Raw genomic sequence first — 27723 nt, 5'->3', positions numbered from 1 at the left:
GAAGCCAGAATTCAATCAACAGATGGCACGAAGAAGTGGATCTGATGAAATCAATCACAGGAAGCCTTTATGATTAAATTCATAAAGTGCTGGGAACAACACAGAAGGAGTGATTCTCTGTGGACTGAAGGTTCACCTGTAGTGGGGAGGCCCCTTGTTCCACAGCATCCCTGACACCATCTCTAATCACTCCTGTTCTAACTTATTCCTCTGCCCCACTGGCTTCCTTGTTTGGATCTGAACATGTGTAATGAGCATCTTCCTCAGTTACTTTGCAGTGGCCAGGCACACACTTCTCCTGATGTCAAACTAGATCCTTCTTTCTCTTTCTTAGCTATCTGTTCAGTTATCACCTTGATTTCTGACCCTGCCTGAACCCTCAGTACAAAGTAACACCTCCTACAACTCTCTTCTTTATATCTGGTTTTGTTTCCTTCATAACATTTGACACCAGCTGACATATAATGTTTTATTTGCACATCATCTCTCATCATCCTTGGATTGTGGGAGATTTGTTTTCCATCACTCTACTAATTGCCTGCATGTACTTGAAACATAGTTGGCACTCAATATATTTCTCAAATATATGAAACAATTTCTCATTAAATCTCTAGAATATATGGCTTCTGGAAATATTTTGAGAATGGGACAAATATTCCTAGTCAGAGATGAAATGGAGTATACCCTCAAAGAGAATTTACCTGTAAACAAAATATTAACATTGCTTTCTAAAGAGCTAAGTAGTTTTAACTATGTGAATTATGTCAGTTGTTGTAAAAATTAGTCATATTATTTTTTCTTTTTTCTGTTTAGTCACCTCCACCACATGGAACCAGTGAATAATACACAAATTTCAGAATTCCTTCTTCTGGGACTTTCAGAGGAACCAACACTACAGCTGCTCACATTTGGACTTTTTTTCTCCATCCAGGTACCTGATCACTGCATTTGGAAACCTGCTCATTATCCTGGCCATCAGCTCGGACACCCACATCCACACCCCCACATACTTCTTCCTCTCTAACCTGTCCTTTGCAGACATCTGTTTCACCTCCACCACCATCCTAAAGATGCTGGTAAATATTCAAACACGGAGCAAAGTTATTATCTATGAAGGCTGCTTCACGTAGATGTATTTTTACATTCTCTTTGGAGAACTAGATTATGTCCTCCTAACTGTGATGGCCTATGACCACTTTGTGGCCATTTGCCACCCTTTGCATACATGGTCATCATGAGCCCTCATCTCTGTGGATTCCTGGTTCTGACATCCTGGGTAGTGGTTGCCATGTATTCCTTGCTACATAGCTTAATGGTGTTGTGACTGCCCTTTTGTCCAGTTGTGCAAATTCCCCACTTTTTCTATGAACTCAATCAGTTGGTACAACTTTCCCGTCCTGACAACTTTCTTAATAACATTGTGATGTATGTTGCAGCTGCCCTGCTAGGTGGTGGTCCTTTTGCTGGTATCCTTTACTCTTTTTCTAAAATAGTTTCATGTATATGTAAAATCTCATCAGCCCAGGGGAAGTATAAAGCGTTTTCTACCTGTGTGTCCCACCTCTCAGTTGTCTCTTTATTTTATTGCACTACCTTAGAAGTGTACCTTAGGTCTGCTGCTATGCATCTTTCACACTCAAGAGCAATAGCCTCGGTGATGTACACTGTGGTCACACCTATGGTGAACCCCTTCATCTACAGTCTGAGAAATAAAGACATAAAGAGGGCTCTGAAGAGGTTCCATTTCATGCCAGTATAAGATGGCCAATTATACTAAGGCTGATGAAGTGCCCTTGATTGCATAACTCAAAGCTTCAGAACCTGAAATTGTGGTTCTTGATCACTGTGGAATGAAATTTACTCCTTTATCTGATTTCTATTTTTAAATTCAGTTTCTTTGTGTAATTTTAGGGCTCCCCAAGTAGCTGAGATGGTACAGTCTGCCTGCAAAGCAAAAGGCCCTGGTTCAAGCCTTGAGTCGAGAAGATCCTCTGGAGAAGGGCATGGCAACCCACTCCAGTATTCTTGCCTGGAGAATCCCATGTACAGAGGAGCCTGGTGAGCTATAGTCGATGGGGTTGCAAAGAGTTGGGCATGACTGAGTCAGTTTCACTCTCACTGTGTACTTTTAGTAGCTCTCTTTATTAAACTTTAGTCTCAGTTATATACATAGGCAGTTTCTATTTATTTATTTTTAATTTTTTTTTCTGTGTGTGATGAACTTTGTCATTTATTTCTAGCAGGCTCATTGAATGTTTGCCATAAACATGGCAAGAAAGCCATCGCTGCCCTCTCTGTGGGTGGGATTTATTCATTCTGCTATTTCCAAAGTATCACCCAAGGATTTTTAGATTTATTTTAATTGGAGGCTAATTACTTTACAATATTGTATTGGTTCTGCCACACATCAGCATGAATCTGCCATGAGCGTACACGTGTTCCCCATCCTAAAACCCCTCCCACCTCCTTCCTTGTACCATCCCTTCAGGTCATCCCAGTGCACCAGCCCCAAGGAACCTGTATTGAACCTAGACTGGTGATTCGTTTCTTATATGATATTATACATGTTTCCATGTCATTCCCTCAAATCATCCCACCCTCTCTCTCTCCCACAGAGTCCAAAAGACTGTTGTATACATCTGTGTCTCTTTTGCTGTCTTGCATACAGGGTTATCATTACCATCTTTCTAAATTCCATATATATGTGTTAGTATACTATATTGGTGTTTTTTTTCTGGCTTACTTCACTCTGTAAAAGAGGCTCCAGTTTCATCCACCTCATTAGAACTGATTCAAATGCATTCTTTTTAATGGCTGAGTAATACTCCATTGTGTGTATGTACCACTGCTTTCTTATCCATTCATCTGCTGATGGACATCTAGGTTGCTTCCATGTCCTGGCTATTTTATAAACAGTGTAGCAATGAACACTGGGGTACACGTGTCTCTTTCGATTCTGATTTCCTTGGTGTGTATGCCCAGCAGTGGGAATGCTGGGTCATAAGGCAGTTCTATTTCCAGTTTTTTAAGGAATCTCCACACTGTTCTCCATAGTGGCTGTACTAGTTTGCATTCCCACCAACAGTGTAAGAGGGTTCCCTTTTCTCCACATCCTCTCCAGCATTTATTGCTTGTAGACTTTTGGATCACAGCCATTCTGACTGGTGTGAAATGGTACCTCATTGTGGTTTTGATTTGCATTTCTCTGATAATGAGTGATGTTGAGCATCTTTCATGTGTTTGTTAGCCATCTGTATGTCTTCTTTGGAGAAATGTCTATTTAGTTCTTGGCCCATTTTTTGATTGGGTCGTTTATTTTTCTGGAATTGACCTGCAGGAGTTGCTTGTATATTTTTGAGATTAGTTGTTTGTCAGTGGCTTCATTTGCTAGTATTTTCTCCCATTCTGAAGGCTGTCTTTTCACCTTGCTAATAGTTTCCTTTGTTGTGCAGAAGCTTTAAAGTTTAATTAGGTCCCATTTGTTTATTTTTGCTTTTATTTCCAATATTCTGGGAGGTGGGTCATAGAGGATCCTGCTGTGATGTATGTCAGAGAGTGTTTTGCCTATGTTCTCCTCTAGGAGTTTTATAGTTTCTCGTCTTATGTTTAGATCTTTAATCCATTTTGAGTTTATTTTTGTGTGTGGTGTTAGAAAGTGTTCTAGTTTCACTCTTTTACAAGTGGTTGACCAGTTTTCCCAGCACCACTTGTTAAAGAGTTTGTCTTTAATCCATTGTATATTATTGCCTCCTTTTTCAAAGATAAGGTGTCCATAGGTGCGTGGACTTATCTCTGGGCTTTCTATTTTGTTCCATTGATCTATATTTTTGTCTTTGTGCCAGTACCATACTGTCTTGATGACTGTGGCTTTGCAGTAGAGCCTGAAGTCAGGCAGGTTGATTCCTCCAGTTTCATTCTTCTTTCTCAAGATTGCTTTGGCTATTCTAGGTATTTTGTATTTATACACAAATTGTGAAATTATTTGTTCTAGCTCTGTGAAGAATACCTTTGGTAGCTTGATAGGGATTGCATTGAATCTATAGATTGCTTTGGGTAGTATACTCATTTTCACTATATTGATTCTTCCAATCCATGATCACGGTATATTTCTCCATCTATTAGTGTCCTCTTTGATTTCTTTCACCAGTGTTTTATAATTTTCTGTATATAGGTCTTTAATTTTCCTACCTTTGAATCAAAAATGTCTGGAAATTCCATTTTTTCATGGGGTATCATAAGTTTATTAAGAATAATTACTTCTCAAATTAAATATGCCATCCTAAGTAATTTCTCCTCTTTCCCTGAAGTGATAAGTTGCATTATTCATTAAAAAAATACATTTAAGAACCAAGATAGTTTGTATTATTTTTTTTTTAAATTTGGTTGAATCAGTGATACAGAAAGATGACTTTATAGGAGGATTTTTGCCTATGCAGTAGGTTGGAACCCAACCTTCTTTTTTTCAAAGGTCAAGTTGTGTGTCTATATACACTGCTTTGACCAAAAGGTTGTTTTTTTTGTTTTTTTTTGTTTTTTTTTTTTCCCCATACCATAGCATCCTGGGCTTTCCTGGTGATTCAGGAGGTAAGAAACTGCCTGCAATACAGGAGACCCAGGTTTGATCCCTGGGTCAGGAAAATTCCCTGAAGAAGGAAATGGCTACTTTCTTGCCTGGAGAATTCCATGGAGAGGGGAGCCTGGTGGGCTACAGTCCATGGGGTCCCAAAGAATCAAACACGACTGGAAGCAATTAGCATGCACACATAGTGGATGACATATTTTAATATTTTCATTGAATTATTTCATTGTTTCCTTTTGAAAACTTCCAATGATTCCTACAAATATGACTCTTCCCATTGCTCTAAATAAAATAACTCAAAATTTTCTAAATTTCATCATAAACACTAAGGGAGAAGCAGATAAACTATAACTCATATATCCCCTATATATTCAATACAAAGGCATTTATTCAACTTCATTATCATAAATTACTCATAAGACAACTTGAATCTACCTGTTCATGGGATTCGAGGTCAGCACTAGCATGCTAACCTTGGTGCAGCAATATTTCTGGACCAACATATAAGTCCTGCCAAGCTCTCCTGGGTAGCTGGAAAGGATATCTGTGCAGTCATCCTTTAATACTGTTACCTGACAAAAAGATAAATAATGTTACAATCAGAAGGGTTATCTTCAAATATAAGAATAAATGCCAAAATTAAGATCAATATTGTCATAGCTGTGGTTTTTCCAGTAGTTATTTATGGATGTGAAATTTGGACCATAAAGAAGGCTGAGCACTGAAGAACTGATGCTTTTGAACTGTGGGTCTGGAGAAGACTCTTGAGAGTCCCTTGGACAGCAAGGAGGTCAAACCAGTCAATCCTGAAGGAAATCAACCCTGAATATTCATTGGAAGGACTAGTGCTGAAGCTCCAATATTTTGGCCATCTGATGTGAAGAGCCAACTTATTGGAAAAGTATCTGATGCTTGGAAAGGTTGAGGGCAAAAAGAGAAGGGGGCAACAGAGGATGTGATGGTTGGATTGCATCACTGATTCAATGCACACATTGTTACTCTTTTTCAGTCACCCAATAGCGTCTGACTCTTTGTGATCCCATGCACTGCAGCACGCGAGGCCTCTCTGTCCATCATCTCTCAAAGTTTGCCCAAGTTCATGTCCATTGCATTGGTGATGCCATCTAGCCATCTCATCCTCTGACATCCTCTTTTCCGTCTTCCCTCAATCTTTCCCAGCATCATGGACTTTTCCAGTGAGTCGGCTGTTCACATCAGATGAACAAAATACTGCAGTTTCAACTTCAGCATCAGTCCTTCCAATGAGTATTCATGGTTGATTTCCCTTAAGATTGACTGATCTGATCTCCTTGTTGTCCAAGGGTCTCTTAGGAGTCTTCTCCAGCACCACAGTTTGAAGGCATCAATTCTTCAGCACTCCACCTTCTTTACAGTCTAACTCTTACAACTGTACATGACCACTGGGAAGAACATAGCCTTGACTATCAATGGACATTTGTTGGCAGAGTAATTAATGTCTCTGCTTTCAGCACACTGTCTAGATTTGCCATAGTTTTCTTGCCAAGAAGCAAATGTCTTCTGATTTCATGGCTTCAGTCACCGTCCACAGTGATTTTAGAACCTAAAAAGAGGAAATCTGTCACGACTTCCACTCCCCCACACCCCTATTTGCCATGAAGTAATAGGGCCAGATGCCATGATCTTAGTTTTTTTTTTTTTTTAATATTTAGTTTTAAGCCAGCTCTTTCACCCTCATCAAGAGGCTCTTTAGTTCCTCTTCACTTTCTGCCATTAGAGTAGTATCATCCACATATCTGAGATTGTTGATGTTTCTCCCACCTATCTTGATTTCAGTTTGTAATTCATCCAGCCCAACTTTTCTCATGATGTACTCAGTGTATAGGTTAAACAAACAAGGTGACAGCAGACAGCTCTGTTGTACTCCTTTCTCAATCTTGAACCAAACAGTTGTTCTATTCAGGGTTCTAACTATTGCTTCTTGACCCACATACAGGTTTTTCAGGAGACAGGTAGGATGGCCTGGTATTCTCGGCCAATTCTCAAGGTATCCCTTTGAGAGGTTTCCACACTTTATTACAATCCACATGGTCAAAGGCATAATCAATGAAACATAGGTAGGTGTTTTTTTGGAATTCCCTATCTTTCTCTATGATCCAGTGAATGTTGAGAATTTGATCTCTAGTTCTTCTTCCTTTTCTAAACCTAGCTTGGCCATCTGGAAGTTCTTGGTTCACATAATGCTGAAGCCTAGCATGCAAGATTTTAAGCATGACCTTACTAGCATGGGAGATGAGTGAAGTTGTTTGATGGTTAGTGTATTATTTAGTATTACCCATCTTGAGAATTGGAATGAGGATTGACCTCTTAAAGGATGATGCCATCAAGGTGTTGCATTCAATATGGCAGCAAATCTGGAAGACAAAGCAATGGCCACAGGACTGGAAAAGGTCAATCCTCAATGGACATGAGTCTGAGCAAACTCAGGGGGATAGTGAAGGATAGGGAAGCTGGGCATGCTGCAGTTCATAGGATAACAAAGAGTTAGACATGACTTAGTGACTGAAAAACAACAAAAACAAAGAGAAGCAGAGTATTTTCACTGACCTCAATTCTGTTTGTTCTGGTTATACAATCAACAATTTCCTCAGTTATTGCAGCATAACAAGCCAATCTAAAATAAAATGATTTATCATAATGCCTTTATTATTGAATGGGGCAGTCAGGTGGGGAGTGGTACTGAGCCCTGCCTGGCACCTGATGAATCTATATTCAGCTGTGAGTCTCTACATTGTGTTTCTAAGGCTCATCCATGAATCTGCATGTGACTTTTGTGCCCTTTTCCCTCGAACATATTTATACTCATCTTACTCCATGTTTATAACTAAGTTACCCATTTACAGAAAGTAAACGAGCTTTTCAAATATGAATATTCTTAATTTAAAGTCACTGTTGCTATATCCATATATGTTGTTATTTAATGGCTGTCATGTCTCCAACTCTTTGTGACCCCATGGACTGTAGCCCACCAGGCTCCTCTTTCTATGGAGTTTCCCAGGCAAGAACACTGAAGTTGGCTGCCATTTCCTTCTCCAGGGGATCTTCTCAACCCATGGATCAAACTCAAGTCTCCTGCATCAGCAGACAGATTCTTATAAACACATGCACACAAATAAATAATTAATTAAATAAATAAAACCCCCCAAATAAAGGAATCTTTCGAAAGAAAAATGGAATTGTAGGAATCAGACTTACTGACTTCAGACTATACTGAAAACCTAAAGTACCAAAACAGCATGGTATTGGCACAAAAATATAAGTGTTGATCAATGCAGCAGAATAGAAAGCTCTCAGAATTAAGCCCATTTACCTAAGATCAACCAATCTATGACAAAGGAAGAAAAACTAAACCATAAGCATAGTCTCTTCAATAAGTGGTGCTGGGAAAACTGAACAGCTTCATGAACAAGAATGAAATTAGAACATTCTCTCTAACAGCATACAGAAAATAAACTCAAAGTGGATTAAAAACCTAAATATAAGACCAGATACTATAAGCTCTTAGAAGAAAACATAGGCAGGACTTTCACTTAATCACAGCAGTATCTTTCTGGATCTCTATTCTAGAGTAACAGAAATGAAAATAAAAATTTAAAAAAATGGTACTTAATTAAGCTTAAATGCTTTTGCACAGTGAAGGAAACCATAAACAAAGCAAACAAAAAACTTTTCCTAGAGATGTAACCAATAAGAGTTAATCTCCTGAATATATCAAACATCTCATGCAGCTCAATATATACACAAAGAAAAATCCCAATTAAAAATGAGCAGAAGATCTAAGCATATTTCTCCAAAGACACAGATGTCTAAAAGGCATATGAAAAGATACTCAAAATCACTATTGTGTGCTGTGCTGTCACTTCAGTCTTGTTTGACTCTCTACGACCCTTTGGACTTTAGTCCCCCAAACTCCTCTCCAGGCAAGAATACTGGAGTGGGTTGCCATTTTCTTCTCCAGGGGATCTTCTCAACCCAGGGATCAAACCCGCATCTCTGGGTTCTGTAATAACCTATAAGGGAAGAGAATTTGAAGGAAAACAAATATATATATATATATATATATATATATATATACACACACACACACACACACACACACACACACACGTGTGTGTGTGTGTGTATGAATTACTGTATAAAACAAACATGGTAGTGTAATTCAACTATACTTCAATAAAAAATAAATTAATAATTGTTAATGATTTTAAAAAATTTACAAAGATGTTTACCATTTTATCTTTTAAAAATATCCTACTATTGTATATGGTATTTACTCTTGCAAATTGGGGGCTTATTCCCTTAGCTCATTAAATCTGAGATATCATTCCTTTCTCTTTTGAATACATTGACTTTTTTCACTTTAATTGTAATTCTGGGCATTATGGGGATTTAGCAGTTGGACTGCTGCCAGAATTGATTAATCTTTTTCCTTTTTAGGTCTCTCAGGGTCTACTTGAGCTCACTAGATACTTTTTTTGCCTCTTATGGCCATTTTTCTCTATCACTGTTTCTTTAACCAAATGTTAAAGTGTCTTAAACTACAAAACACAAAATTGTCATATTAAAAAGGAGACATATTTACACATGCATGAAATGATATTTGTGTGTGTGTGCATGTGTGCCATTATTATGCTCAGTTCTCAGTCATGTCCAACTCTTTGTGACCTCAAGGACTGTAGCCCACCAGGCTCCTCTTTCCAAGGAAATTTCCAGGCAAGAATACTGAAGTGGGTTGCCATTTCCTTCTCCTGGGGATCTTTTGGACACAGGGATGAAACCTGTGTCTCTTGTGTCTCCTGCACTGGCAGGCAGATTTTTTTTTTTCACCACTGTGCCATCTGGGAAACCTCAGGAAATGATAAGGGATAGAATTTGGGTACTATATCGATATATTATATAGATATAATATACTGTAGAAGTAAATCACATTATTGTCTCCTTCTCTGTCTGATTTATAGGCAGATTTCCCCTTTGTCATTTCCTAATTTCTCATTTTTTTTTCTCAGACTTGATGCACAATATTTAAAATTCCCATTTATTTTAGGGGCTCTTGAGAAACCTATATGCAGGTCAGGAAGCAACAGTTATAATTGGACATGGAACAACAGACTGGTTCCAAATAGGAAAAGGAGTACGTCAAGGCTGTATACTGTCACCCTGCTTATTTAACTTCTATGCAGAGTACATCATGAGAAACGCTGGGCTGGAAGAAGCACAAGCTGGAATCAAGATTGCCGGGAGAAATTTCAATAACCTCAGATATGCAGATGACACCACCCTTATGGCAGAAAGTGAAGAGGAACTAAAAAGCCTCTTGATGAAAGTGAAAGTGGAGAGTGAAAAAGTTGGCTTAAAGCTCAACATTCAGAAGACGAAGATCATGGCATCCGGTCCCATCACGTCATGGGAAATAGATGGGGAAACAGTGTCAGACATTATTTTCTTGGGCTCCAAAATCACTGCAGATGGTGACTGCAGCCATGAAATTAAAAGACACTTACTCCTTGGAAGAGAAGTTATGACCAAACTAGATAGCATATTGAAAAGCAGAGCCATTACTTTGCCAACAAAGGTCCATCTAGTCAAGGCTATTTTTTTTCCAGTGGTCATGTACGGATGTGAGAGTTGGACTGTGAAGAAAGCTGAGTGCCGAAGAATTGATGCTTTTGAACTGTGGTGTTAGAGAAGATTCTTGAGAGTCCCTTGGACTGCAAGGAGATCTAACCAGTCCACTCTGACGGAGATCAGCCCTGGGTGTTCTTTTGAAGGAATGATGCTAATGCTGAAACTCCAGTACTTTGGCCACCTCATGTGAAGTGTTGACTCATTAGAAAAGAGTCTGATGCTGGGAGGGATTGGGGTCAGGAGGAGAAGGGGACGACAGAGGATGAGATGGTTGGATGACATCACTGACTTGATGGACGTGAGTCTGAGTGAACTCCGGCAGTTGGTGATGGACAGGGAGGCCTGGCGTGCTGCGATTCATGGGGTCGCAAAGAGTCGGACACGACTGAGCGACTGAACTGAACTGAACATATATTTCTAAAGAATAATTTCTTCTCAAGTGACAGACATTATTCCAAGTAATTTTTATTTTGTATTACTGAAAGAATAGTCACAAGTTACATTATTCATATGGAAAAACACTGGACTTAATAGCTGGGGAAAGACATAAAGTTTTGTGATAGAGGAAAGCTGATACCACTGTTTTCACCTCTGTGTACATCGTCCCTATGTTAATCACTGTCTTAACTGCCCTTCTTAAAAATGGAGTACTTAAGTTATAATTTTTTTATATAGGTGGTTATTCAGTTTTATTCTTCACTTTAGTATGTTCTCTCATTCAGTTGTGTTCACAGTGCCTACCCTAGTTAGTGAGACAATGATTATCAACTATGTGACTCCAAGTGCAGTCTACATAGAAACACAAATTCAAATAGATTCACTTAGTATCACCTTTGAGTCAGGGGAAATGTTAAAATGATAAAGAAAATTTTAATTTACATTTTATATTTCTGAGAAAAATATATCATTTTCATTTTCTATATCTGTTCATTGAAGTATGGATTTTGGTATCTATGGGAATGAATCTTATTTCATTAGGGTGAAGGATTGGCTGGTTTACACTTTACAAAAACTGTTTACACTTTTTAAATTGAAGTATCTACTTATATCTGTTTGCAAACTTCCAGTGCTGCATAGAAATTACTCTTTCTACTACTTTAAACAAAATATATCCTATTTTCAAATTTTTAATAACCATGAATAGAAAGTGGGCTTCCCTAGTGGCTCAGAAAGTAAAGAATCTGCCTGTAATGTGGGAGATCTGGGTTGATCCCTGGTTTGGGAAGATCACCTGGAGGAGGAAATGAAAACCCACTCCTGTATTCTTGCCTGGAGAATTCCGTGAACAGAAGAGCCTGGTGGGCTACAGTCCATGGGGTCATGAAGAGTCAGACATGACTGAGCATCTACATATGCATATGTAATATCCATATTTATCCTCATGATCAAAGAATGATTCATTGGAGAGCTTCAATTTCTGCCCGTACATGTGATTCAGGTCAGCATTTTGTACAGAAAGGCACATGTCCTTTTGACTCCTTCTGATTTCCTGGAGGGAACTTCCACAGAGTTTCTCATAAATACAATTTTCTGTATTTAACCATGAATGCTATCTTCAAATATCAATAAAAATACTTAGAATGATATAAAACAAATTATTATAATTTCCCTGTTTTTCCAGAAGTTTTCACTTTCGTCTCAGGTTCAAAGGATTTATTAACAAAATAAGCCACTCATTATACTCAAGTAAATATTACCAATATTTATTAGATAATTATCTAGCTTACTTTTAATATATTAACATTAAAAGAAAAATAGAAACAGCAGTGGATGCATCCAGACTCAAACAGCACTGAGAAGTCCCGTGACACAGCTCATCTGGAGTCCCCATTGGAAAAGGTTTCCAGGCAGTGTGTCCTATCTATAGGTGAGACTTCAAAGATTGCAGTTTGGGGTTCCCAGATATAATCCCAGGACTCAAACTGATATCATCATCAGTCTGTGAGCAAATTGCACCTCTGATTTCATGTTAATGCTGTTGGTTTTGTCATGTGAAACTTGGAAAGTCATTAAGCCTGGGGCCTGTTGGCCAGACCATCTCCAGGGGCTCAACAATCTCAAGATTCCTCCATCTCACCTAAGGTGCTACAAGTCTTGCACTCATAGAAAGCAGTCATTCACAGTCACTCACACTCAGGTCAGTGTCAAAGCAGGTTAGAAGCAAGGTCAGAGGACTGCTCTGTTTTGTCCCTGAAGCCTAAACAAGTCTATTTAACTTCTCTAACATTCCCTCAGTTCTGTTAGCTTTTATGTTCTATTGGTTGGCTCTTACTGCATAAGAAGCTAACTTAAAAGCACTTATATTATTATAGTTCCATTACTAATCCAGTGATTGTTCGGTGAGATTTTTCCATTCTCTTCTGGGCTGCCCATCGATCTAATTCAGCTGTGATTTGTTTCTGAAGCTTATCCATGATGTTGCATCTGTACTATTCTCCTTTCTTCAATAATATATGATGCTTACTCAATTTATATATGCATGTTAACCCTTTACTTTATGAGAGAAATAGTTTACAAATTTAAATTGGCTTAATTTCACTATTTCTCTATCAATATATAACACTTTTCTTTCTTCCTAGTTATGTTAGGGGAAGCACACTGACTGAAACCTCCCACCCTGGCCAGGCACCACAGTAACCACTGGCATGAGTTGTTTTAAGACAGGAGGTCCTGGTAAGGAACATGGAACTAATAAGCCACCACCAACTTGAAGAGTTTGGGAAAGGTCAAAAGGAGACGCCACATCTCTGACCACCTCCCAGAGTCCTTCTTGCTAGCATCCATCTTGGCTGATTAAGGCGTGCACCACCAGGAAGGACTCTGAGTGAGAATGATTGGCTAAAGATAACCCAGAAACTAATCCCATCACCATAAAACCAGAAATCCAGTGACAGAGCAGTTCTTCTCAGTTCCCTTACTCTAGTACTCTCCACCTGGTCACCCTTTCCCAATAAAATCTCAGACAATTCATTTCTGAGTGTTAGACAAGAGTCCAGTTTCAGCGGCACTGGAAGGGGTCCCCCTTTCTGCAACAGTTATAAGGTGACTCTTCTAGCAGTGTCTGGAGTGAATCAGCTATATTTAGATCTGACCTGACTCATGAACACTAAAATTTTAATTTTAATTAATTTACAAGAGTACAATCATATTCAGTAATCTTCACATCTTTAAAATGTACAATCTGCCAAATTAAAGGATTCTTACAAAACTGAGAATACATAATATATGGATTCATTTGTATGCAACTGAAGAAGATACTGAATAAGTTTGAACTGCTTTCTCAAATAATTGTTAAAATGCAATCCACCTGGGAATAAGACCCTTATTTCTGAAGGCAGTAGGGGATAATACAGCTTAATTCAGATGAAAGTTGTGAAATACACGAAATGTTGGAAATATTTTGAGTCCAAAGAAAAATTTCAAGAGTAAGGAGTGTGTGTATATATACATGTATGTGCATTTGTGAACATCCTTTTTTCAACTAAACAGACTCACACATATACTGTTGTTGTAGGAAGCAGGGCCACCCCTCCAGCTCCCCAAGAGCGGGCTCTTGTCTAACACTTGGAAAAGAATTGTCCAAGGAGACACGTGCTGACAAAGTAAGAGACTTTACTGGAAGAAGGCACCCGGGCAGAGAGCAGCAAGCTAAGGTAACCTAGGAAGACTACTCTGCCACATGGCTCACAGTCTCAGGTTTTATGGTGATGGGATTAATTTCTGGATTGTCTTTGGTCAATAATTCTGACTCAGAGTCCTTCCTGCTGGCGCACACATCACTTAGCCAGGATGGATGATAGCGAGAGGGATTCTGGGAGGTGGACAGACGTGCGGTGTCTCTTTACGAGTTTTCCCGAACTCTTCCAGTTGGTGGTGGCTTATTAGTTCTGTATTCCTTACCAGGAACTCCTGTTGCAAAACAACTCATGCAAATGGTTACTAGAGAGCCTGGCCATGGTGGGCTGTTTCAGTCAGTATGCTTCCCCTGACACTGTGTCTTGAAATGAGTCTCATTGGGTTTAAATCAAGACATCTGGAGGGCTTGGATCTTTAAGGATGTTCCAGGTGAGGATTAATTCTCTCTCCTATTCCAATTTCCAGGGGCGATTTGCATTCCTTATATCTTAGAATGATATATATATTCTTATATCCTTCCTCCATCTTCAAAGCCAGCAGCTTTAAAGCCCCATGCTTCTCTGACTTTAATTCTTCCTCTCTTTCACACTTAGAGGGTTATTGTGCTTACACTAGTCCAAAGTGAAAATTCAGGCTCATTTTTGTGTCTTAAAACACATTCAGTTCAGTTCAGTCACTAAGTCGTGTCCGACTCTTTGCGACACCCATGAATCACAGCACGCCAGGCCTCCCTGTCCATCACCAACTCCTGGAGTTCACTCAGACTTACGTCCATCGAGTCAGTGATGTCATCCAGCCACCTCATCCTCTGTCGTCCCCTTCTCCTCCTGACCCCAGTCCCTCCCAGCATCAGAGTCTTTTCTAATGAGTCAACTCTTCGCATGAGGTGGCCAAAGTACTGGAGTTTCAGCTTTAGCATCATTCCTTCCAAAGAAATCCCAGGGCTGATCTCCTACAGAATGGACTGGTTGGATCTCTTTTCAGTCCAAGGGACTCTCAAGAGTCTTCTCCGACACCACAGTTCAAAAGCATCAATTCTTCCGCACTCAGCCTTCTTCACAGTCCAACTCTCACATCCATACATGACCACTGGAAAAACCATAGCCCTTGACTAGATGGACCTTTGTCGGCAATGTAATGTCTCTGCTTTTGAATATGCTATCTAGGTTGGTCATAACTTTTCTTCCAAGGAGTAAGCGTCTTTTAATTCCATGGCTGCAGTCACCATCTGCAGTGATTTTGGAGCCCAAAAAATAAAGTCTGACACTGTTTCCATTGTTTCCCCATCTATTTCCCATGAAGTGATGGGACCAGATGCCGTGATCTTCGACTTCTGAATGTTGAGCTTTAAGCCAACTTTTTCACTCTCCACTTTCACTTTCATCAAGAGGCTTTTTAGTTCCTCTTCACTTTCTGCCATAAGGGTGGTGTCATCTGCATATCTGAGGTTATTGATATTTCTCCTGGCAATCTTGATTCCAGCTTGTGATTCTTCCAGTCCAGCATTTCTCATGATGTACTCTGCATATAAGTTAAAAAAGCAGGGTGACAATATACAGCCTTGACATACTCCTTTTCCTATTTGGACCCAGTCTGTTGTTCCATGTCCAGTTCTAACTGTTGCTTCCTGACCTGCATACAGATTTCTCAAGAGGCAGGTCAGATGGTCTGGTATTCCCATCTCTTGAAGAATTTTCCACAGTTTATTGTGATCCACACAGTCAAAGGCTTTGGTATAGTCAATAAAGCAGAAATAGATGTTTTTCTGGAACTCTCTTGCTTTTTCGATAATCCAGCAGATGTTGGCAATTTGATCTCTGGTTCCTCTGCCTTTTCTAAAACCAGCTTGAACATCTGGAAGTTCATGGTTCACATATTGCTGAAGCCTGGCTTGCAGAATTTTGAGCATTACTTTACTAGCGTGTGAGATGAGTGCAATTGTGTGCTAGATTGAGCATTCTTTGGCATTGCCTTTCTTTGGGATTGGAATGAAAACTGATCTTTTCCAGTCCTGTGGCCACTGCTGAGTTTTCCGAATTTGCTGGCATGTTGAGTGCAGCACTTTCACAGCATCGTCTTTCAGGATTTGGAATAGCTCAACTGGAATTCCATCACCTCCACTAGCTTTGTTCACAGTGATGCTTTCTAATTCCAGGATGTCTGGCTCTAAGTGAGTGATCACACCATCGTGATTATCTGGGTCGTGAAGATCTTTTTTGTACAGTTCTCCTGTGTATTCTTGCCACCTCTTCTTAATATCTTCTGCTTCTGTTAGCTCCATACCATTTCTGCCCTTTATTGAGCCCAACTTTGCATGAAATGTTCCTTTGGTATCTCTAATATTCTTGAAGAGATCTCTAGTCTTTCCCTCCTATTGTTTTCCTCCATTTTCTTTGCATTGATCACTGAGGAAGGCTTTCTTATCTCTGCTTGCTGTTCTTTGGAACTTTGCATTCAGATGCTTATATCTTTCCTTTTGTCCTTCGCTTTTTGCTTCTCTTCTTTTCACAGCTATTTGTAAGGCCTCCCCAGACAGCCATTTTCCTTTTTTGCATTTCTTTTCCATTGGGATGGTCTTGATCCCTGTCTCCTGTACAATGTCACGAACCTCATTCCATAGTTCATCAAGCACTCTATCAGATCTAGGCCCTTAAATCTATTTCTCACTTCCACTGTATAACCATAAGGGATTTGATTTAGGTCATACCTGAATGGTCTAGTCATTTTCCCTAGTTTCTTCAATTTAAGTCTGAATTTGGCAATAAGGAGTTCCTGATCTGAGCCACAGTCAGCTCCCAGTCTGGTTTTTGTTGACTGTATAGAGCTTCTCCATCTTTGGCTGCAAATAATATAATCAGTCTGATTTCAGTGTTGACCATCTGGTGATGTCCATGTGTAGAGTCTTCTCTTGTGTTGTTGGAAGAGGCTGTTTGCTATGACCAGTGCATTTTCTTGGCAAAACTCTATTAGTCTCTGCCCTGCTTCATTCTGTATTCCAAGGCCAAATTTGCCTGTTACTCCAGGTGTTTCTTGACTTTCTACTTTTGCATTCCAGTCCCCCATAATGAAAAAGACATCTTTTTTGGGTGTTAGTTCTAAAAGGTCTTGTAAGTCTTCATAGAACCTTTCAACTTCAGCTTCTTCAGTGTTACTGGTTGGGGCATAGACTTTGATTACTGTGATATTGAATGGTTTGCCTTGGAAATGAACAGAGATCATTAAAACACATTACTAGTAGCTATATTCCATCTACTGTCTTAATTACTCTGCTATGTAAACTAATATATTAGAAAGTTATTTGGTTTAGGATATGACGTCTTTTGGAGTCCTTTATTCTCCCTATCACAAACTCTTCTTAATATGTATATTTTATTTATGTCACTCAAGAGCTCTTATATTTAAAAGCTCTGCCACATAATTCACTGCCACCTATAAAATGAGTGAATTTTTTTTTCAAAATTACATACATAAAACAGGCTCTGTGGGGTAGACTAAAACTATATACACTTGACACTAACATAAGACCTCTGCCTTGATACCCAAACTGTGATCCACAGACCAAGACTTGCAGTTTCAATAACTTGTTTGAAGTCCATTCCATGGGCCCAATAGAGACCTCATGAAACAGATTTTGCATTTCAACCACAGACCTTGGTGATTTTTATACAAAATGAACTTGTAGAAGGTCTGGTCCAAAATAACTTTTCTTACCTTCTCACTGTTGGCATTTGGGACGTACAATTACTTGTATTGGACTCTGTCCTGCTGTATATAAGAGATTAACAGCATCCCTTTGCTGCTGTTTGGTCGCTCAGTCATGTCTCAATCTTTGCAACCCCATGGACTATAGCCCACTAGGATCCTCTGTCCATGAGATTTCCCAGAGTGAGCATCCCTTTAAACATTGCCAGATATTCCCAGGAGAAAAATCATCTCTGGTTAAGAACTACTGCCCAGTATCTGAAAACTGGAAGTATCTTGACTAATTGCAGTCAAGATCTCATCCCTCACTTGGTATGTACCTTTAAGCAGAACATTAAATCACTCTGAGTTCTATCTCTACAATGGAGAATGGAGTTTATATAAGTTCTAGTTCATAGAACAAAGTGTTTTAAAAATTAAATTTAACAGTCTCTATAATATGTAGGTTAGTAGTGCATAAGAGTATATATAAAGGTCTTTCATAGTTACAAATATTTTATACAGAGGGATAAATGACAGCTTTTAACTTCTGATATAAGCAGGAAATCCATATTGGAACTGCAAATCTTTCATGAAACCAATGATTATAATACCCAATACTTTTATTAAAGGAGCAAAATTATCTCCCTTTAGGATGAGTGGGAATAGTCACATTCAGAGATTTCAGAGGTTGTGTTCCACTACAAATCAAAGCATTGAAGAACCAAGGTACCTGGTCAAGACCAACCTTCAGTATTATACTTTTGAGAATATTTGAACTCAGGGATATGAGGAAGTGCTGGGAGTCAGAGCTTTGAAAGAAGGAGAGGTAAAGGAGAAGGTGTGATGAAAACTGGATTCACCTAATGTAATGCAGTCTGCTAGGAATGGAGAAGCAAGAAAAAATATCCATTATGTCCAGATCAGCATCCCCAAGGGAAATCATGTACTTGGAGGTTGGAGTAACAACAGGAAAACACGACTAATAAGCTGATACAGAAAGATGTAAATACCTCCTTGGCTGTAATCTCTCAGCCTGTGCAACTTTGGACAGAATGTGGTTGCTGCCTTTGCAGTCCTAAATCTAGCTGGGTGATCCATGCTTGATCCTCTTCCTTATTGTCTGGTTTGGGAACAAAACCTGTCTGCATTGTCAATCATTTATGAAGGAATTTTTACTTCTACACCAAAGTCTCCCAGAGTCTCCATGCAGGTAAGTCTGAGAGCTTAATAGGCACTTCAAGAGAGGACCAGGGAGCAAGGAATCCACAAACTTGTCCCAGAGGTCACCCAAGAGCCAATACAGCATAGCACAGAGGCCAGAGATCACTCAGCTTGTTTGCTGGCTTTCTTAATAATGCATTTATTTGTGATGCTGACAAAGAAACATTGCACTTAGAAACTCAATTGCCAATGTTGACAATTAAATTGTGCTAGTGGAAGCCCAGTGCAAGAAAGAATGGGAGCTATAAACTGCTTCCAATGAAAGTAGTTGTTGTTGTTCAGTCACTAAGTTGGGTCCAGCTCTTTGCCACCCCATGAACTTCAGCATGCCTGGCTTCTCTGTCCATTGCTATCTCCCTTAGTTTGCTCAAATTCATGTCCACTAAATCAGTGATGTCATCCAACCATCTCATCATCTGTCTCCCCCTTCTCCACAATTTTTCAGGGACTTTTCCAATTAGTCAGCTCTTTGAACCAGGTGGCCAAAGCATGGGAGCTTTAGCTTCACTATCAATCCTTACAATGAATGTTCATAATACAATAAATTACAGGACTAGACAAATATGTTATTACCTGAGAGGGATATCCAGTGAAATAAGGATATTTCTTTTTATTTTAAGATGAGACATATTAGACTATATATGCTATGGTTTCTCACATCATACAAATATCACTGTTTTTGTCCTTGGGGAAAACAGAAAGGTATTTATGTTTATGATTTATTTGTGGCACCAAAGAATTTAGCTGAAGTTGGAAGTCTGCCCAACAAAGAAAGCTTTTCTTCATCACATTGTCTGAGGGGCCATTCGAGCTTATTAGGTATTTTTCTTTCATTTTTTCCCCTCTCTATCCCTCTTCCATAACTTTTTTATTTCTTTGAAAACAGGGCAGAAAGTGGCCATAGCAAAAAGGAACCCCAAATCTATTCTTCTCTTGGAAGCTTATAAACTGGAATTTCTGGGTTTTCCACATTCTTTAGGAGAAAGCTAATCTTATCTGACCAGCTTGAGTTGTCACCCCCCACCCCCCACCCCATGGCTTAAGGAGGGTGGTTCTGGGAGTGAAATTCATGATACAAACACAGCCCTGGAGACCATGGTGTGTCTGCAAACCTGTGCCTTATGGAGTGAGAGAAGTTCCTAAAACAGAGGCACTTGTACTCATGTATTTGTTTTTGCTTTTCGCTAAATCATGTCTGACTCTTTTGCAACCCCATGCACTGTAGCCTATCAGGCTCCTCTGTCCATGGGGTTTCCCAAGCAAGAATACTGGAACTGGTTGCCATTTCCTTCTCCAGAGGAGCTTGCCAATCCAGAGACGGAACCAGTGTCTCCTACATTAGCAGGCAGATTCTTTACCATCTGAGCCACCAGGAAAGCCCATTCCCTCTGCCAGGCACACACTTTTTCTGATCCTTCTAGATCCTTCTCTCTCTTTCTTGAGCTGAAAGTGAAAGTGAAGTCTCTCAGTCATGTCTGACTCTTTGCGACCCCATGAACTATAGCCTACCAGGCTCCTCAGTCCATGGGATTTTCCAGGCAAGAGTACTGGAGTGGATTGCCATTTCCTTCTCCAGGGGATCTTCCTCACCCAGGGATCAAACCCTGGTCTCCTGCATTGTAGACAGATGCTTTACTGTCTGAGCCACCAGGGAAGCTCCTTTCTTGAGCTATCTGTTCAATTAACATCTTGTTTGTGGGCCGTGCCTGAACACTCAGTACAGAATAGCACCTCTTGCCTCTCCTTCCTTTATACTTGGTTTTATTTTGTTCATAGAATCTGCCATCACCAGATATAGTCTATAAAATATTTATTTGAATATCATCTTTCATCTTTCTTGGAATGTGGGGGATTTGTTTTTCTGTATCTCTTGTTTACTCCCAGTATGTGTTTGAAATATGTAGCTTCTCATTAAAACTATACATATTGTGCTGACGAAAAATAAGTTCATTCATTTTTTCGAGTAAAATAAAAGACATGTTTTTCATTTTCACCAAGAATTTTATTGGACAACATATTCATTGTTTTGTTCCACTACTTTCTGCCATTTTCCAGGCAACTTCCTAAAACATTAAATATTTTTGAACAGAGAATTGTTCCAGGTGCTTTTTGCAGTCTTCCAAGAAAGTGAATTTTTTTTTCTACATCAGGAGAATTTTGTAAAGACTGAAATAAATGGAAATTTGAAGGTACAATGATGGTGAATATGGCAGATGACTCAGAAATTCCTAGCCAAGAAGTAACAATTTTTTCCTGTTCATCAAAGAAATAAGCAGTCTTGTAGTTTCCTGATGGAAGATTATGCATTTTCTGTTCACCCACTCTGGATGTTATTCATCAAGTGCTGCCTTCAGCTGGCCTAATTGGGAGCAGTACTTGCTGGAATTAATCTTTTGATTTTTTAGAAGGACCTCACAACAGAGGACTCCCTGCCAATCCCACCATATACACAGCATCACCTTCTTTGATGGCTGGTGGTGGGTTAATTTTGCTTGGCCCATGAGCTCTTCCATTCCACATTATTGTGCAGTACTCTTTCCATTGCCCATCACATTTTGTTTCAAAAATAGAATGTTTTCATTACATTTAAGTAGAGTCACATGTGGAAATGTGATCAAAAAGGATTTTTTTTTTTTTTTGCTTAACTTATGTGATAAGGGCTTCCCTTGTTTCACAGCTGGTAAAGAATCTGCCTTCTATGTGGGAGACCTGGGTTTGATCCCTGGGTTGAGAAGACCCATGGGAGACAGGAAAGGCTGCCCACTCTAGTATTCTGGCCTGGAGAATTCCATGGACTGTATAGCCCATGGGGTTGCACAGAGCTGGACACGACTGAACAACTTTCACTTATGTGATTAACAAACATCAAAGTGATTAACAAAACCAAGCTAATGATTGTCAACACTTGATTTGGATATTTTGAGTTTATTAACTCTCTCCTTCTTGGTGTAATGTTGGCTGTTCTCCGTGAACATCTTGATTTTACTGTTATCAAGTTCAACTGGTATTCTTGTCCAAGGTGCATTGTACACTGAGAAATCTCCAGCATGAAACTTTGTAGACCTCTTTTGACATGCTTGATCAGTCACATCATCTTTTCCATACATTTCACAAATCTTTTTTGTCGTTTTTTTTTTAACCTTTTGTCGTTGCGTTTTTACCGTTCTTGAAATAATAAAGAATAGAATTCTGAGAATGTTGCATTTCTCTTCCATCTTCAATATTAAAATAGCTACACAAAAATTCACCAGTTTTTATGTTTTTCTAATGCATGCTGATATGATATCTGTCACAATATAATCGAACACAATTGTTTCAAATGACGTTAAAGACAAATGAGTGTTACTAGATCCATCTTACAGGAAAAAAAACAATGAGCAAATCTTTTGGCCCACCCAATACATGAACTCTTTAAAAATATACTGTGAATAGGACAAAAAATTTTAATAACAGGTGAAATGGGGTATACCCTCAAGGACAATTTATCTATATATATCATCTTAACATCAACTTCTTGCCAGCAAAATAGAAATTATAGTAGTTCAGTTATGTAAATTATGCCTGTTCAAGTGAAAATTATTCTTGGTATTTTCTTTTTCCCAATAGTCACTTCCACCACATGGAACCAAGGAACAATACAAAAATTTCAAAATTTCTTCTTCTGGGGCTTGCAGAAGAAACAGAACTACAACCCCTCATATTTGGACTTTTCCTCTTCATGTACCTGATCACTGTGTTTGGAAACCTACTTATCATCCTGGCTGTCAGCTCAGACTCCCACCTCCACACCCCCATGTACTTCTTCCTCTCCAACCTGTCCTTTGTAGACATCTGCTTCATCTCCACCACCATCCCAAAGATGCTATGGAACGTCCAGATGCAGAGCCAAGTCATAACCTATGAAGGCTGCATCACTCAGATGTATTTTTACATTCTCTTTGGAGCATTAGATGACTTCCTCCTGGCTGTGATGGCCTATGATCGTTACGTGGCCATCTGCCACCCTTTGCACTACACAGTCATCATGAACCCATGGCTCTGTGGATGTCTGGTTCTGGCGTCCTGGATAATAAGTGCAGTGTACTCATTGTTACACAGCTTAATGGTGTTGCATTTGTCCTTCTGCTCAGACTTGGAAATACACCACTTTTTCTGTGAAACCAAACAGCTTGTCCAACTTGCCTGTTATAACACTTTCCTCAATGACACAACGCTGTGTTTTGGAGCTGTGATTATGGGTGGTGGTCCCCTGACTGGTATTCTTTACTCTTACTCAAAGATAGTGTCCTCTATCTGTGGAATCTCATCAGCCCATGGAAAGTATAAAGCGTTTTCAACCTGTGTGTCTCATCTCTCCATTGTCTCCTTATTTTATTTTTCTGGCTTAGGAGTGTACCTTAGCTCTGCTGCTACCCACAGCTCCCACTCAAGTGCAACAGGCTCGGTGATGTACACTGTGGTCACACCCATGCTGAACCCCTTTATCTACAGTTTGAGAAATAAAGACATAAAGAGGGCTCTGAAAAGATTCTTTGGGATGGAAAGTTTTATAAAAGGTCCATTTTCTCTTGGGCTGAAGAAATGTCCATGATACCTGGGCTGAAAGCCTCAGAGCCAAGTATTTTGACTCTTTGATTGTTTTGTGATTCTAGCAATTGTTTCTTCAATTGACTGCTTGGTATTTACTTTTCTTTGATTTCAACTTCTCTATACTTCTGTTCTCTGTCATGAATAGTTTTTATTTTGTCATTTTTTGACTCTCCAATATTGACTCAAAAATGTGAAATATATGTAAATTGCCAATTTCTTAAGAATAAATTCTTCTGATATAAAATACTTTACACTGAGTCATTTTTTTTCACTTTACTAAAAGTATAATCATGAATTGTGCTACTTATATGGAAAAAAGAAAAAAATATTGACAACAAAAACAATTACATAATTCCATAGAAGAGACAAATATGAAACCAATTTATCATTTTTTAGTTCAGTATAACTTGGAACATCACTACAATAATTACTCTATCTGAAAATGTATTCATAGACATTAGCAGGGAGTGTGTTTCATAACTGGTCATCTGATTTTACTCCCTCACAGTGTACTGTTCTCCATTTAGCTCAGTGTCCATGTTGCCTACAGGAGATACTGGCCAAACGGAGCATGAGATGTATGTCTCCAATTGTCTATCTGAAGCAAATTTCAATAAAGACTTTGACATTATAAGGTCTTGATTCAAAGAGGATTTTAAGCATGATGTAGCAAAACTTTATGTCAGATTATTACCATGCCAAATAGTTTTTCATGGTGTTCATTCATGAAGGGGTTTATTGTTGGGGTGAAGTAGTGTTTGGTTTAATTATATCTTTCTGTTTCTGCTTGAAATTTTCCATTATTGCTTACAAATATGATTGCTTCCATTGCACTAAATGAAGCATTTCCCCCATTCCAAGTTCTGTCATTTCCACAAAAAGAGTAGTCAATGAACAATATAAGTCACTCAGTTGTGTCCGACTCTTTGTGACTGTATAGTCCATGGAATTCTCCAGGCCAGAATACTGGAGTGGGTAGCCTTTCTCTTCTCCAGCAGATCTTTCTGACCCAGGAATCAAACCAGGATCTCCTGTATTACAGGCAGATTCTTAACCAACTTAGCTATCAGGTAAGTCCTAATAATATAAATATCATATATATATATATATATATCCAAAGTGTGGCTCACTAGACAACTTAAACTCCTATCCAGTCCTGTGGTTCAGTCACAAGTTTTGTACAAACAGGTATATCCTTTTAAACTTTCTTGCTTACCTAAAAGGAAACCTCAGTGGAATCCCTTTTTAACACAACTGTATGAAGCAAACTTGAATAACAGGGAAATCATGAATGCTATTCAAAGATCACAATTGCCTAGGAAAAAAGCAGTATGTTATTATAACTCCTCTCAGTTTTGTTCACATTGCTTATTGTATCAGTTAGCTCTTGCTACATAGAAAATCATCCTAAAAGCAAATGGTCTAATATAATGGATTTATGATCAAATGGATTTCTATGATGGGGATTTTATCTGAGTTCTGATTTGTCTCCTCATGGGTCTACTGTCAGCTGTCAGGCTCTATGTTGTGTTACAAAGGCTCATCCATGATGTGTGCAGTTGTAATGCTTCTTTGTTTTAAAACACTTTATGTCAAATTCTTCCTTTTATATATGTTGGTTAGTTTAACAAGAAAAAAATGGGTTTCTCAAATGTTAACTGTTTTATCTAAATTTCACCATTACTATATCCATAAGTGATATTTTGTTTCTTCCTGGTTAGAGGATCTGGTGGGGTTTAGTCAGTAAGTTGTGTTTTGTGACCCCATGGACTGTAGCCCACTAGGCTCCACAGTCAATGGGATTTATCAAGCAAGGATACTGCAGTGGGTTGTCATTTCTTCCCCCAAGGGGTCTTCCTGACCCACGGATCAAACCCAGGTTCCCTGCACACTCTTCACTGGCTGAGCCAATGGAGCTGACTACCACTAGAGCACTTAGAGGAGCTATCTCTCACCAGTTTTACGTTTGACTCAACTACATGTGCTTGTCATACTATGCTAAACAATGTACCAATGAAATGTTTAATTCTTTTTTCTTTAATTTGTTTATTTTAATTGGAGGTTAATTACTTTACAATATTGTATTGGTTTTGCCATACATCAACATGAATCCGCCACAGGTATACATGTGTTCCCCATCCCGAACCCCCCTTCCTCCTCCCTCCCCATACCATCCCTAATTCTTAACTAGCTCATTAAAGTGTAGTTACATATAATAAACTGCACATTTTTAAAATATACAATTTTCTGGATTTCAAAAAATAAAGACATTATTTAATTTGTGTATGATTTCAGAAGGTGCACAAGATGTTTTAATTAATTTTTAATGTTATTGTTAATAATACAATTTGCTCTTAGCCTCAGTTTTGCTTATTTCAGAAGAAATTGTGAGATGATTAATTCTAACTCACTTGAAAGTTGTGAAAAATGAATGAAATCTATAGAAATACTTCGCTGAGTCCACAATTTTCAAGTTTAGAAGTATATGTATGTATTTGTATACACCTTTCTCTCAAACAGCCAAACTCATCCATACATATACATGGACACAGTCTCATTTGCAATCCCATCCTTTTTTTTTTTTTTGCCTTTTTTTAAAATTTTATTTTATTTTTAAACTTTACAATATTGTATTAGTTTTGCCAAATATCAAAATGAATCCGCCACAGGTATACATGTGTTTTAGAAGAAAACTTGAGAGAAAGTTGGAAGGATAGTCATGAAAGAATAAATGCTTGAATTAACATAAATAGAATATAAAAAGTTTGACAGGAAGATGTAAAATAGAATGTGTGATCTTAATTTTGATAATGATTTACTTTTTTTTAATTTTTAATTCTTCAAGACCTTAAAGTCAGAGCCATATTTACATTTGTTGTTATTGTTTAGTCCCTAAATTGTGACTGACTCTTGTGACACCGTGGACTGTAGCCCTATAGGCTCCTCTGTCCATGTGATTTTCCAGGCAAGAATAATGGAGACAGTTGCCATTTCCTTCTCCAATATTTATATTGGGGATTGTGAAATTCCCTGTATCAGCTAATAGGGGAAAATTTCTCCAAACTGACTCTAATTTCCTTATATTTAAAATAGGAATTCAACACAGAATGCCTTTTAAGGGAAGCTGAAAGACTGTATTGAAAAGCTTAAACTCAGCTCAGAGGGACAATATCTGATTGAACAAATATCTGTATTAGATTCATCTTGCTCCTGTAATAAGTTAACACACCAGTAGTTTAGAATGAGTGTCTATCTTGAAATTCTAGAAGGTCAGGAACCTGAAATGGGTCTCTTTGGGTAGAATTGAAATGTTGGCAGGTCTTTGATCCTCATGGACACTCCAGAGGACAAGTATTCCCTTTCTCATTTTATTTACATTGGCCACCAGCATTCCTGGGCTCATGGTCCTTCCTCTATCTTCAAACCCAGTGCATAGTATTTTTAACTGCCTATCTCACTTCACTTCTTCTTTCCCACTTTTAAAGGGTTATTGTGATTACATTAGTCCAACTTGGATAATCTGTGCTAATCTTCTTATATCAAGATTAATTAACAGTCTCATTACATCTGCTATTGTAATTTTTCTTGCAGTGCAAGCTAGGATATTTAAAAGTTCTTGGGAATATGATGAGGACATAGTTTTTGAGGATTTTATTCTGCCTGTGTTTTGTTACTTTGACTCTTTACAACCCAGTGAACTGTAACCCAATAGGTTCTTCTGTCCATGGAACTGTCCAGGAAAGAATGTTGGAGTAGCTTGCCATTTCCTGCTCTAGGGGATCAACCCAACCCAGGGACTGAAATTGCCTTTCTTGCTTCTGCATTGGGAGGCAGATCCTTTACCACTAGCACCACCTGGGAAGCTCCTTTATTCTGCCTACTGCAAAGTATTTTTCAGACAGAAATTATTTGATGTTACTCATTTATTTTACATAAATAAAAAATCAAATAAATTTACCACTAGAAAGTAAGTGAAACTATTTTCTTTCAAAATTACATACACAAAATATTTTTGGTAAAGACCTAAGACTACCAACACATGAGTCAAATTCAGGACCACTGTCTTGCTGTTCAAATTGTGGTCCCCAGACCAGGATCTTCAGCATCAATAACATTTAGCATCTTGATAGAAATGCAGAGATCCTGGGCTACATGAATCAGACTTGTTGAATCATGATTTGAATTTGAACTACAACCTTTAGCAATTTGTGGAAATAGTGAATTAGAGACATGCTGGTCTAGAATAAATTTTCTCACCATCTCAGTGTTGACATTTGGGGCAGTATAATCATGTGTGTTGAATGCTGTCCTGCACAGATTTTCAGTGACAGCCCTACAGACAAGCCAAA

At 38.6% G+C, this 27723-nt stretch overlaps 1 protein-coding gene and 1 pseudogene across 1 annotated transcript; both read left to right on the top strand.

Annotated features, from left to right (window-relative positions):
* The first annotated feature begins 817 nt into the window (after positions 1-817).
* Positions 818-1797, top strand: LOC147368286 (olfactory receptor 7A17-like; annotated as a pseudogene).
* Positions 1798-22334: 20537 nt separating this feature from the next.
* On the top strand, positions 22335-23375 carry LOC147368285 (olfactory receptor 7A17-like). Its single transcript, XM_086413446.1, has one exon. It carries the CDS (start codon positions 22404-22406, stop codon positions 23373-23375), a length of 972 nt encoding a protein of 323 aa, XP_086269572.1. The 5' UTR covers positions 22335-22403.
* Positions 23376-27723: the final 4348 nt, after the last annotated feature.

Source organism: Bos grunniens, chromosome 7, assembly GCF_055505025.1.
Source record: "Bos grunniens cultivar Pamir isolate PY7600 chromosome 7, Bosgru_T2T1.0, whole genome shotgun sequence".
Taxonomy (NCBI): Eukaryota; Metazoa; Chordata; class Mammalia; order Artiodactyla; family Bovidae; genus Bos; species Bos grunniens.
This window is presented reverse-complemented; position numbering and strand designations above follow the sequence as displayed.

What these genes read in the sequence shown, in the direction of transcription:
- LOC147368285 (XM_086413446.1), top strand. Translation starts at nt 22,404, where the DNA reads ATGGAACCAAGGAACAATACAAAAATTTCAAAATTTCTTCTTCTGGGG.